We start from the raw sequence: 14,542 nt of genomic DNA, 5'->3' as shown, positions 1-14,542 counted from the left end.
CTGCAGGACACAAAGATATTGAGCATCTTTGGTCGGAATTTAAAGGTATCGTCCATCACATGGTAGAGAAATATGTGCCTAGCAAAAATATAGGGGAGGGAAAGAGTCCACTTTGGTTCAACAAGCATATTAGGAAGTTGCTGAGAAAGCAGAGGATTTTGTACAGTCACCTTAAGCGTAGTCACTGCCCGCTGACAAAATGGTTCAAATGGCTCTGAGTACTATGGGACTGAGGTCATCAGTCGCCTAGAAGTTAGAACTACTTAAACCCAACTAACCTAAGGACATCACACACATCCATGCTCAAGGCAGGATTCGAACCTGCGACCGCAGCGGTTGTGCAGTTCCAGACTAAAGCGCCTAGAACCGCTCGGCCACAACGGCTGGTGCCCGCTGACAAAGAGAAATGAAAGCAGCTGTCAAAAGGTCAATGAAAGATTCTTTTAACGAATTTGAAAGTAATATAAATATCTTCAGATTCTAAAAATAAACCCAAAAATTTTGGTCGTATGTAAAATCTATGAACGCTATAAATAATTCAATACCTTCTCTTGCTGACAGTACACGTGATGTAATGGATGATGATAAACAGAAGGCCGAAATTCTAAACCTAGGTTTCAAAAACTCGTTTAAGGTACTGTCGAACAAACACAAGGATGGCTGACATAGTGTTCAGTGTACCTGGGATTGTAAAACAGTTAAGATCCTTAGACGCCAGGAAGGCATCTGGCCCAGACGATATCCCCGTAAGATTTTATGTTCACTATGCTACAAATATAGCACCATTCTTATCCATCATCTGTCAGAGATTATTGGAACAGCGGTAAGTTACACGGGACTCGAAGAAGGCCCAGGTCATAGCAATCTATAAAAAGGGTACAAAATCAGATGCACCTAATTACCTTCCAATTTCACTGACATCGATTTGTTATAGAATCGTGGAACATATTTTGTGTTCAGACATAACGACCTTTCTAGACTATGGGGAGCTCATCTGCAGAAACACGCACGGTTTTAGGAAACAGCGGTCATGGGAGAGACTACTGGCCCTCTTTGCGCATGATATACAACAGGCTCTAGATACCAGCTCCCAGGTTCATGCCGAATTCCTCGACTTTCAAAAGGCGTTTGACTCAATTCCGCACTGTCGTTTGCTCCAAAATGTGCGCATTTACGGTCTATCCGATGGCATATGCGGTAGGATAGAAAGCTTTCTAGCAGACAGAGAGCAGTATGTCGTCCTGAATGGGGAGACTTCAACATAAACAAGCGTAAGATCAGGTGTGCCCCAGGGCAGTGATTTACATAAACGATCTGGTTGATGGTATTGACAGTGGCATTAGTCTGTTTGCCGATGATGCTATAGTCTACAGTAAAGTAGTATCACATGGAAGTTGTGAACAAATCAATGAGGATTTGCAGAAAATAAATGCATGGTGTAGTGACTGGCAATTATCTCTCAGTATTAGTAAGTGTCGCCTACTGTGTATAACAAATCGAAAATCCCATCAATTTACGAGTACAGTCTCTGGAAGCAGTAACATCTGCCAAGCATCTGGGTTTGACTATTCGAAATGATCTCAAATGGAATGATCAGATTACATAAGTAACGGGTAAGGCAAACTCTAAATTGCGGTTTATTGGTAGAATCCTGAAGCGATGCAATCCTTCAACAAAGGAAATTGCTCACAATACTTTAGTTCATCCAGTCTTGGAGTACTTTTCATCTGTGTGGGACCCTTACCAGTTGGGTCTGATTCAAGAGGTTGAGAAGGCCCAAAGAAGAGCGGCAAGATTCCTGACTGGTACACTCAGCCATCACGAGAGCATTACAAATCTCATAGAAAGTTTGAAGTGGGACACACTCACTGATAGAGAGTGCGCTAAATGGAAGGGGCTGCTCGCAAAATTCCAAAATCTGGTCTTCGCCAAGGATGTAGAGCATATATTATTGCCATCAACTTTTAAATCACACAATAATCACCATTCAAAGATAAGGGAAATTAGAGCTCGTACTGAGGTGCTCAGACGGTCGTTTTTCCCTTGCGCGATCTGCGAGTGGAACTGAGAGGGGGGACGGGGGGGGGACTATGACTTTGGCACGAATAGCGCCCTCCGCCACACATCGCTTGGTGGCTGGTAGAGTATATATGTAGATGTAGGGGATAAGATGCAAACCGTAGAGGAAGAGCAATCATTACAATGCCTATGATGTGACAGGGATAAGATAAAATCTGTTACCTAGTTACTCAATTGGAATCTTAACTAGGGTAGACTGTTTTGGTCCTTATCAATGTAATTGTGATGTATCAATGGTAAATCAATTTTATAATTAATGGTCACTGTACACAAGAGTACAATATATGATATCTGATTATCAGAAGCAACTTATTTATTTTGAGAATTGGATGTCTGATTTGAACTCCGAAATTCAGCAGTAACTGCAGCACTTGGGGAAATCAGGTTCGATCGGAAGACATTGGTGAGTGTGCTGAAATAATAAAGCGAGCAAGATTGAATAATAGGAAGTCTTAACCCCTGAACAGACTTTACTTTACCAACCAGTATCATGGGAAAAAAAACTACCACAAACATTGCATGTTGTTGACAACAGCTCAGAACAAGTATGGTTGGGAGTACATAAAATTTATGAAGAACAAGAATAGTACCCAGAAATTTGAAATTTTAAAGAGAATTGATGGAGTTCTGGGTACACAGATTTGCGGAAGTATATATCTGTTGTCAATATCCACAAAGATTGACTGCCAAGATCACGCAACCATCCAAAATCAACTGCTAGCATGAATTAAGAATTTTGAACAGGTTTGCGTAGTTGAACAATTATCAGTCCTTCAGCTGCAATTACGAAAGAGAAGAAAATAACTAGTCCACAAATTGGAAGACTTCCACTAAGATTACAAAGGGCTTCGATTGTAATAATCCCATGACCAGTCTACATCATCAGCTGCGGATCATAGCTGCAGCTCATCAACCTGCAGTGGCGATAACATCAATGATGCACCTAATTTCAGTGATGCTGCACGACTACACATCAATGCAGTTTCCTGCCAGCATTTACACTTGGCGAGATTTTGGTGGAGAGGTGCAAGGTGTATAAAATCCAAGTTGTGTTTTTTTTTTTGTTTTTTTTTTTTTTTTTTTTTTTTTTGGTTTTTTTGGGAGGGGGGGGGGGGGTGGGCTGCATGTGGTTTTGCAACCAGATTTCGGGCCAGAATGTGACACCATGTGGGATACAAGCAGCAATCTGGAGGGGTGAGGAAGGGGAAGGGATAGTAATATACGGGTGGGGACAGAGACAGACACCGTCTGGTGGAGTATGCAGGGACTAGACTGTGAACAGGCAGCTTTTCTGAACTGGGCAGATGGGAGTTAACCTTAGAAGACATTCTTAGAATTATCCCAGCTTCAGCTTATGGTGACATACTGTCTCCACATCTTCCACCCAGTAGTTTCCACCCCCTCTGTGCTATGATCTCCTCCCCATTCTGGTCTCCCACCCTGATTCTTTGCAGCCCTCTGCCAATGCACCCTCCTGTCCTTTCCTGTTCCTCTCCTTTTTTTGTTCTTCCTCCCCCTCCCCCCCCCCACCTGCCCCACAACCTCACAATGCTGCGCCTGCTGATGGTCTAATCGCTGTACACTCCACCAGACAGCATCCGTCTCTCCCCCCATCCCTACACTACCGTACCACCCCCTCCAGATTGCTGCTTGCATCACACATGGTGTCGCATACCGGCCCAAGATGCTGGACTTGGTATTCGTGCGTGCTTGATGTGTGCTTGCTAGTGTCTGTGTGTGTGTGAATGTTGTGTGTGTGTCTCTCTTTACTCACAAAGTCTGTGAAGAAACATATATGTGAGTGTCTTTTAATCGTGCCTGTCTGCAACTTGATGTGTCTTCTTTGCAATAAGTAGCAATCTATCTTTTCCTACTCTGCTGAGATTCCTACCTGGAGTTTCCATTGTTTGATTTTTGACAAATGGCTTTGTTCCATCCTACAACCCCATAACATTTTCCTTTGTTACTCTTCGCTATAGCATTACTCTTCTCAGTGTCTATTCTTTCTCCTCTTTCTTGTGTTTATTCATCTCATTCCAAACCGCATCTACTTCCGAGCCATACTGTGTCAACGACGGTCCACGCACAACACACACTTTGTAACCACACAGATTGTTTTTGCAGCATCTAATGTCCCAGATTCTTTCCTTCAATAGTGAATCACATTTATTCCTATTGATCCCACTTCATTTCTCACCCTGACGTACTTTCAAACCTGCCCATGCCACATGAAACTTTGATCGTCTTCCTAACCCATTCCCCCTACTCTCCCTTCATTCATCGCAAGACACACACACACACACACACACACACACACACACACACACACACACACACGCCCGAGGGAGGACTCATCATTCCTTTTCACCCACATTTCTGTACTTTTTTAACATATTTGTGCCCGCTTTACATGATTTCACATGTTTTTACATATCTGTGAATATTTTATGCATCTTTTCACTTATCCAGCTCCTGTCACAACCATCAACACCTATTTCACCCATTTCTACTTCATTCCCATTTCCTTTGCACCATTCCTGCCACAATGGACCCATGATCCATCTTTCTGCATCAGTTTAGAAAAGTATCCCTTTCTCTGGCTAAAACCCAGTCCCACATCCTGTTTCTCAAATGATGCCTAAACCATGGAGCCCCCACAATGGCCAAACTGTAAAAATTACTTTCTCTGGATACCACCACTCCTTTCACAATGATCTACAACTTTTCAGATTCCGCCAATCCCTGGTCCTCAGAAACATGGCGCTGCAAAAACACATCTCCAAGGCACAGGCATCCCAGAATCACCATTACTCCCTCTGTAAGATACTACTGCTTTGCAGTCCCTACTCCGTAGACTATGTCTCTGAAATTGAATCCCTTGCTCTCCACCACCTGGAGGAGTATTCCAGACATCACCTCCATAAATTATTCAACCTGCCGACATTCTACTGCCACCTTGAGGGACCACTATTCACCCCCATCGTACCCACAGTGTTCCTCGTCATCCACCCCTTATAGCAGCTATACCCTGCCCAGCTGACCTTTTCTACTTGCCACATCCTCCAAACCTCCCTACCAACCCTCCAACAAATCCAGAGCCAAAACATTCCCATAACACTGTTGTTAACCTTTCCAACAAAACCCTCATCTCCACAAAAGTTTCAGTCCAACACCCAAATTTAACCAAGCTGGACTTGTTGAGCTCTACTCTCCTTCTCCTGATCCCTATAATGGAAGCATGTCTTTGCCGCCAATCCCTTCAACAAGCTAATTCCAACACTGAACCCTGCCTCTTCCAGTCCATACTACCAGCCAACCACGACCCCCCCCCCCCCCCCCACCACACACACACACACACAGCTAACCACCGTGCTGATCACTTTCCAGGAGTTCCTTACCACCAACTTAGCCTCTCCATCCTTCCCCAGATTCCTTCCTCAGAGCACCAATCTTTCAGTGGAAGAAAGAATGGCCATACATAACCTCAAAACAAATCCTGACCTAGTCATCCTACCTGCAGACAAGGGTTCCACAACGTTGTTTATGGATTGCAATGACTATCTGGCAGAAGGCCCCCACCAATTTTTTTGACTCCACCACCTATAAACTTTGCTAGAGTGATCCCATCCCAGAAGTCCAACACAAACTCGAGTCCCTGCTTAGAGCCTTAGGCCCTTCCCAGAATATCTCCCCTGAATCAAATTTCCCTCCTCGCCCCTATGACACCCAACACACCCACCTTCTAAATGCTCCCCAAAATCCACAAACCAAAAAATCCTGGATGCCGCATTGTGGCTGGTTATTGTGCCTCCACTGAAAGAATTTTGGCACTCATTGAGCGACACATCCAGCCGATTGCCTGTAATCTAGTCTCTCATGTCAAAGACGCCAACTGCTTCCTTCACCAACTGTCCATCTTAACTACCCCTTTACCTCCTGGACACCTACTCATCACTGCTGACGCTACTTCCCTATATATCAACATGCCTCTTGCCCATGGTCTTACCACTGTTGAACACTATCTTTCCCAACATCCTTTAGACTTCAAACCCACTACCTCATTCCCCATACTCCTTACTAATATTATCCTAACCCACAATTATCTCTTATGTCAAAGGAAGGTATATAAACAAATCCGTGGCACAGCCATGGGCACCCATATGGCACACTTCTATGCCATTCTTTTTATGGGCCATCTAGAGGAGACCTTCTTAGCCACCCAAAACACCAAACCTCTAGTCTGCTTGGGTTCATTGATCATAGCTTCATGATCTTCATGACAGCTTCATGATCTATCTTTCTTCCTTCACAACTTCAACACCTTCTCTTCCATCCACTTCATATGGTCCTCCTCAACCCAGCAAGCCACCTTCCTCGAGTTGATCTCTTCCTCTCTGAGGGCTCCATTTGCAGCTCTGTTCATATTAAACCCACCAATCACCAACAGTACCTACATTTTCACAGCTGTCACCCTTCTCGCACAAAAGAGTTCCTCCCATATAGCCTGGCTATCCAGGGAAGGCACATCTGCAGTAACAAAAACTCCCTGGCTCAGTATGGTGAGGGTCTCACCAAGGCCTTCACAGACAGGCACTAACTACCAGACCTAGTCTGCAAACAGATCTCCTGTGTCATTTCCCCTCACAACCCCCATCCTCCCACCACACCCAAAAACCAGCCACAAAGGAGTATCCCATTCATCACCCAGTACCATCCCGGACTGGAAAAACTGAAACACATCCTTTGCCAGGCCTTTGATTACCAATAATTGTGTCCTGAAATGAGGGACATCCTGCCCAATACACTTCCCACCCCTCCTAAAGTGGTATTCTGATGCCCAATAAACCTCCACAACATCCGACTCTATCCCTATGCCACTCCCTGTCCCAATACCTTGCCACAAGGATCATATTCCTGTGTGTGTTGGACCTGAAGTAAAAGTATGAACTATTGACCTATACCAGAGAAGAGAAGGGAAGATATGTAAATAAGGACACTATCACTATGGAATATTAAAAGATTGTTTAAAAGTAATCTTTCAGTGGAAAGAGGTGTGCTTTCTCAGTTACTACCCAAGTTAGTTTGTACACTTCACTTTGAGGTTCCTCCAAAGTAGCAAAGTACGTGGATTTACCATAGTTGTTAATGTGTTCTGTATGCTACTCTGAAAGTGATGTTATAAAGAGACAATGTCTGAGTTTTGTATGCTATTCTCTAGGTTTTGGGAGACAAGTAACAAATTACAGAATTTGAGACAACAAAGGTTTGTTACTTGTTCAAAACATATAACTCATATGGTTCAGATGCAGTTTATGAATGCTGAAGGCATTTGCAAGGAAACTGGCCTCACAACAATGATTCAGTGGGAGTTTATGAATGCTAAAGGAATTCGATGAGGAAACTGGCATCATAGCAGTGAATGTGGTGTTTCCTGCAACAACAGCACATGGCCAAATCCCAGTACAGCTATATGAGTTTTGTAGTTCAATACAGTTATACCTAGATGAACATCTATTTACACATTCATTCCTTTCCACGAGTGTTATGAGCACAGCTAGAACAGCCCTAGTTCTGGAAGCAACATATTTGACTGGATGAAATATGTATGATTAGACTAAATGGCTAATGGACTGAAGGTGCTGGTAATGAGTAGTTCACAACAGAAAACAAAGAAATATTATAAATCTGCTTACTGTTCCATATGGATAATAAATATTCATTACCTGAGTGCTCACATCTGTAGTAACATAATGATTACCTGGTAGAAATGTTTAGAAACTTAATTAAAGTGAAGATATTACATACCTAAGATTAATCGTTTATAATCTACTGTTAAACACTCCATAGTTAACACACATGGATAAGTACACTCCTGGAAACTGAAATAAGAACACCGTGAATTCATTGTCCCAGGAAGGGGAAACTTTATTGACACATTCCTGGGGTCAGATACATCACATGATCACACTGACAGAACCACAGGCACATAGACACAGGCAACAGAGCATGCACAATGTCGGCACTAGTACAGTGTATATCCACCTTTCGCAGCAATGCAGGCCGCTATCCTCCCATGGAGACGATCGTAGAGATGCTGGATGTAGTCCTGTGGAACGGCTTGCCATGCCATTTTCACCTGGCGCCTCAGTTGGACCAGCGTTCGTGCTGGACGTGCAGACCGCGTGAGACGACGCTTCATCCAGTCCCAAACACGCTCAATGGGGGACAGATCCGGAGATCTTGCTGGCCAGGGTAGTTGACTTACACCTTCTAGAGCACGTTGGGTGGCACGGGATACATGCGGACGTGCATTGTCCTGTTGGAACAGCAAGTTCCCTTGCCGGTCTAGGAATGGTAGAACGATGGGTTCGATGACGGTTTGGATGTACCGTGCACTATTCAGTGTCCCCTCGACGATCACCAGTGGTGTACGGCCAGTGTAGGAGATCGCTCCCCACACCATGATGCCGGGTGTTGGCCCTGTGTGCCTCGGTCGTATGCAGTCCTGATTGTGGCGCTCACCTGCACGGCGCCAAACACGCATACGACCATCATTGGCACCAAGGCAGAAGCGACTCTCATCGCTGAAGACGACACGTCTCCATTCGTCCCTCCATTCACGCCTGTCGCGACACCACTGGAGGTGGGCTGCACGATGTTGGGGCGTGAGCGGAAGACGGCCTAACAGTGTGCGGGACCGTAGCCCAGCTTCATGGAGACGGTTGCGAATGGTCCTCGCCGATACCCCAGGAGCAACAGTGTCCCTAATTTGCTGGGAAGTGGCGGTGCGGTCCCCTACGGCACTGCGTAGGATCCTACGGTCTTGGCGTGCATCCGTGCGTCGCTGCGGTCCGGTCCCAGGTCGACGGGCACGTGCACCTTCCGCCGACCACTGGCGACAACATCGATGTACTATGGAGACCTCACGCCCCACGTGTTGAGCAATTCGGTGGTACGTCCACCCGGCCTCCCGCATGCCCACTATACGCCCTCGCTCAAAGTCCGTCAACTGCACATACGGTTCACGTCCACGCTGTCGCGGCATGCTACCAGTGTTAAAGACTGCGATGGAGCTCCGTATGCCACGGCAAACTGGCTGACACTGACGGCGGCGGTGCACAAATGCTGCGCAGCTAGCACCATTCGATGGCCAACACCGCGGTTCCTGGTGTGTCCGCTGTGCCGTGCGTGTGATCATTGCTTGTACAGCCCTCTCGCAGTGTCCGGAGCAAGTATGGTGGGTCTGACACACCGGTGTCAATGTGTTCTTTTTTCCATTTCCAGGAGTGTACATTTACTGCTACTGGCTGTTACTGGGCAAAATTTATAACTGTGATTGTACATATAAGAGGCACTCGATATTAATGTTTGCAGTGAGAAGGTTAACACTAGTTTTAACTTTAAATACTTACTGTTCAATTAGCGTTTCACAGTGGTGACCTAAGGGTAGGAAGTGACGTGTTGCACAAGCATTGTTCTAACCGATGAATAACGGTTGTCATTAAGAATAATTATATTTTTGTAATGAATCAGATAATCTACTCTTTGGATGGACATTTTATTTACGCACACATATAATGAAATGGATGGTAGCAGCATATCTGCAATCGGGAATGACAACATCACCCCACAAACATGGTACCTGCCGGTCGGCAGCTTATCACGATTCGTCGGGAGCCACCTTCGAGCCGGGGCGTGAGCCGTAGCGGAAGAGCGGCTCTGACGATACTTGTGGCATCGAAGGGACAAGAGAGAACGTCTTATACATTCACTTAATTGGAATCTGTTAAATAAGACAGATAGTTTGTGGGCTTTGCTTTTTTCACTGTAATTGTGATGTTTTTACTGTTGAAGCAATTTTATAATTAACAGTGAACAAGAGTACAATATACATTGATTACTGGAAGCACCTTACGTTTTTTGAGAATCGGATGTCGGATCTGTACTCGTAACTTCTGGCAGTAAGTGCAGCATTCCGAGAAATGAAGTTCAACTGGAAGATGTCGGCGAGAGTGCCAAAATAGTAAGGCGAGCGAGATCAAGTAATAGGAAATCTTGGCTCCTGACCAGCCTCTATGTCATCACCAGATATCGCAGTAAAGGACTGGCGGAACATCAATCCATCTGATATCACAGTAAAGAAGTAGTGTAATATTGTGGTACATCAAAATATCTGAAGAATAAAATAATGTAAAAAGTACATCAAAATACCTTGAAGTACATATAAAAAGAATAATTTTATACAATATTTGGGATCAGTCCGCAGCTTGCGGTTTTGCAGTAGTGTTCTCACTTCCCGAGCACAGGGTCCTGGGTTCGATTCCCGGTGGGGTCAGGGATTTTCACTTGTCCCGAAATGACTGGGTGTTGTTGTGTCGACTTCATCATCATCATTCATCCCCATTACGGTCAGGGGAAGGCAGGAAAACCACCTCAATTACGACCTTGCCTAGCACGGCAGTGGGGGTCTCCTGCATCGTTCCCCTATGCTCTGTCAAGAAGCATGAGACTTCATTTCCATTTCCATTTGGGATCAACTTAACTCTGTTTCTGGAGGTCATGAATTCGACCGAGAACTTTGAGTCCAAGTTCGTGCGTCCCGGTCAGTTCTAGAATTTTTATCCGTTACTTTTTACTCCCTCCATTTCTAGCGACGTCTAGCAATGTGAAGAACTGAGAGACACACGGAGTTTCGGAGCCTTCACTAACCTTTAGGTCCCCATGTAACTGGCAGAGTAAGTGGGATCGCACCTAGAAGGCAGGCGAGCAGGAGGCAGTACAGGTGAAGGTGCGGACCGGAGTGGCTCACTGCCTGCCGTCCTGACTGCGGAATGCCGGCTCAGAGGCGGCTGACGTCAACTTTCGAACTCTTCCTATCTGTGTCCACAGAAAAAGCGACTATTAATTCTGAACGTCAGGTAGCATATCACAGATATCGACAGTAGGAAATGTTTCACCTCGTGTTGGCTGGCGATTCGGTCTCGCAATTTATCAGATTTCTCGACTGAATTTTGCTCCGATAACAGATTGCCAAATCATAAAGGGCAACTGTGTGGAAATCTTTTTGAGGATAAATTAAAAGCAGTAATCGATTAACAGATGTATGTAGTCATTTACACATTTCTGAAATTGTCAAATTCTTCTCTGTTATGTAATCATAAATATTTTGTCACAGACGTTAAAGTCGAGTTGGTAAATATTTATTTATTTATGGATATTCCACATTTGAAACAATTTCTGAGGCCCACTGTATGAGACAAGCTGGCTGACTCTCACATCACAATTTCAATTCTGGCTGCAGTGGCAAAAACAAATAGAAATTTGCTATTAATTACAGTGCTCCCTTTTACTGACACGAATGCACAAAAAATGGCAAATTGCACAAATGTGAAGTTATCCTGAACAAATAAAGATTATCACTGTCATTCTCATTATTAAAGCAGTATCGCGATGGTCTTGGGCGAACGCCTCATTGTCGACGTTACACTGGCCCCGACAGTGAGTTGGAGAGCGTCAGACGGGGCAGGCGAGTTCTGCAGTGTGGCGGGGCGGGGCACTCACCTGCCGTTCCTCTTCGGTGGACAGTGGATCGCAGGTGCCGTAAGAATCCTCGCTGAACCTCCACATCTGAAACCGGAAACAGAGTCAGCAAACAGAGTTCGAAACAGTACGCAGCAGTCGGACGAAATGAGCGGGACATCCTGGCATATGCCGTGATGTGTCCGGAGCTCGTCTGCCGAATTATATGTGGTGCAGTAAAGTCTTCTCGTACCTTCTCCGTACTCCCCATCACCTCTCATGGTGCTCTGTGCCAAATGTAATTCCATTCCAACAGACCTCGCAGATTTTCGGTCGGCGCATTCTCTTTAATTGTAAATGGTGAAGCACTGGAGAGGGATGTCAAATCAGTCGGGTTATACATTAACGGGCAGAAGTGACCTCTGCAGGCTACATTTGTAAAGTACACTAACCACAAATTATTACTAGCACTAATCTTCTCAGGCTGGTGACTGTGGGAATTATTTGTGGATTATTTGCCACATATATGACAAGATAAGTTTTTTCTTTAGAAAAAGCCACTGTTCTATTCTTTCTCTCCAATAGCCAGCTATTGTTTCAATCTACTGATTAACTATGCATTTATAAATAGTATCATCTGTCCACATGCTGGCAAAGATAACAATCTTTACAATACGAACCGAACAATAACTGAAATACCAAAAATTTTCTTAAATCACTAGAGTGGCTAGTAACTTACTTTACTACAATGAAAATTCACTTTATATACAGGTATGTTTCCCAAGAGAGGAAATAGTGTCACAAAGAAAAATAAAACATACTCTCCCTCAGACAACAGGTAGTATTTTGATCAATGCAAAAGACAAACAACCAGCTATCACAAAAAGTGGGGTTTATAAAATTACATGTCGTGAGTGTCAGTCTCGCTACATCGGACAGATGTGGAGATCAATCTGTACCGGTCTTAAAGAACACCACAGAACCTGGAGATTGAAGAAGCCCAATTCAGCCTTTGCAGAACATTGCCTGAACAATAACCACAAATACACAATAGATATACAAGTCTGACACACAGAGGAAAAGGGGGTCAAACTCAACCAATCAGAAATTTTAGAAATTAAAAACCAGATTTGTATATCCCAACACCTATTATTACATGAGCAAACCAATTCAATCATTTGCCCCTTTAAGATGAGATAACAACCCCAGGATAGATGCAAAACTTTGGGCCCTGGTCTATCTTAGTTAAAAATATCCTGGCTGATGCATAACTTTAGTCCAGTTATTGTAGTATAATTGGTGAATGTGTAATAATGTGTGTAATTTGTTAAAAAATTGTGATCGCTGCAAATGTACATTAAGCTAAGGATCGATACCTTAAGAAGTTGAGAAGATTATCTTTGCCTGGTAATCATGTTTATCTGTGCATTATCATCTTTGGGAATTGGTAATGTACTCGATAATGGGCTTATAACTCGAACTAACATTAATAATAAATTGAATATAATAGAGGGAAACATTCCACGTGGGAAAAATATGTCTAAAAACAAAGATGATGTGACTTACCAAACAAATGTGCTGGCAGGTCGATAGACACACAAACAAACACAAACACACACACAAAATTCAAGCTTTTGCAACCAACGGTTGCTTCATCAGGAAAGAGGGAAGGAGAGGGAAAGACGAAAGGATGTGGATTTTAAGGGAGAGGGTAAGGAGTCATTCCAATCCCGGGAGTGGAAAGACTTACCTTAGGGGGAAAAAAAGGACAGATATACACTTGCACACACACACATATCCATCAACACATACACAGACACAAGCAGACATTTGTAAAGGCAAATAGTTTGGGCAGAGATGTCAGTTGAGGCGGAAGTAAAGAGGCAAAGATGTTGTTGAAAGACAGGTGAGGTATGAGCGGCGGCAACTTGAAATTAGCGGAGGTTGAGGCCTGGCGGGTAACGAGAAGAGAGGATATACTGAAGGGCAAGTTCCCATCTCCGGAGTTCTGACAGGTTGGTGTTAGTGGAAAGTATCCAGATAACCCGGACAGTGTAACACTGTGCCAAGATGTGCTGGCCGTGCACCAAGGCATGTTTAGGCACAGGGTGATCCTCATTACCAACAAACACTGTCCGCCTGTGTCCATTCATGTGAATGGACAGTTTGTTGTTGGTCATTCCCACATAGAAAGCTTCACAGTGTAGGCAGGTCAGTTGGTAAATCATGTGGGTGCTTTCACACGAGGCTCTGCCTTTGATCCTAATCCTACTCCTAATGATCCAACTCCCCAAGACACTATCCAAATTGAACCCTGCCTGGAACAGTTCCCTCCTACGTCACAGCGGGACCCACCTCCTCTTCCTCAAAATCACCCTCTCCAAACCTACCAGGAATGTCTGACTTCCAGCCTTGCCTCTCAATCCTTCTTAAAAAACCTTAATCCTACTCCCAACATCACCACTGCTGAAGCCCAAGCTATCCGTGATCTGAAGGCTGACCATTCCATCAACATTCTTCCGGCGGACAAGGGTTCCACGACCGTGGTACTTGATCGTTGGGAGTATGTGACTGAGGGACTGTGTCAGTTTTCAGACAACACCACATACAAAGTTTGGCAAGGTAATGCCATTCCTGATGTCCAGGCGGAGCTTCAAGGAATCCTCAGAACCTTAGGCCCCCTACAAAACCTTTCACCCGACTCCATCAACCTCCTGACCCCACCGACACCCCACACCCCTACCTTCTACCATCTTCCTAAAATTCACAAACCCAATCATCCCGGCTGCCCCATTGTAGCTGGTTACCAAGCCCCCACAGAACGTATCTCTGCCTACGTAGATCAACACCTTCAACCCATTACATGCAGTCTCCCATCCTTCATCGAAGACACCAACCACTTTCTCGAACGCCTGGAATCCTTACCCAGTCTGTTACCCCCGGA

The 14,542-nt window shown here is 44.6% G+C and overlaps 1 protein-coding gene across 1 annotated transcript in view; it reads right to left on the bottom strand.

Moving 5' to 3' along the window:
• The window catches only part of LOC124798078, a 362,131-nt gene that overhangs the window by 31,834 nt on the left and 315,755 nt on the right, over nucleotides 1-14,542 (bottom strand). The window contains exon 8 of the mRNA XM_047261317.1: nucleotides 11,641-11,706. Coding sequence (XP_047117273.1) covers nucleotides 11,641-11,706 — 66 coding nt within the window. The remainder of the gene's footprint in view (nucleotides 1-11,640; nucleotides 11,707-14,542) is intronic.

This window comes from Schistocerca piceifrons, chromosome 5, assembly GCF_021461385.2.
Source record: "Schistocerca piceifrons isolate TAMUIC-IGC-003096 chromosome 5, iqSchPice1.1, whole genome shotgun sequence".
Taxonomy (NCBI): Eukaryota; Metazoa; Arthropoda; class Insecta; order Orthoptera; family Acrididae; genus Schistocerca; species Schistocerca piceifrons.
The sequence above is the reverse complement of the archived record's forward strand: the minus strand, read 5'-3'. Positions and strand labels throughout refer to the sequence as shown.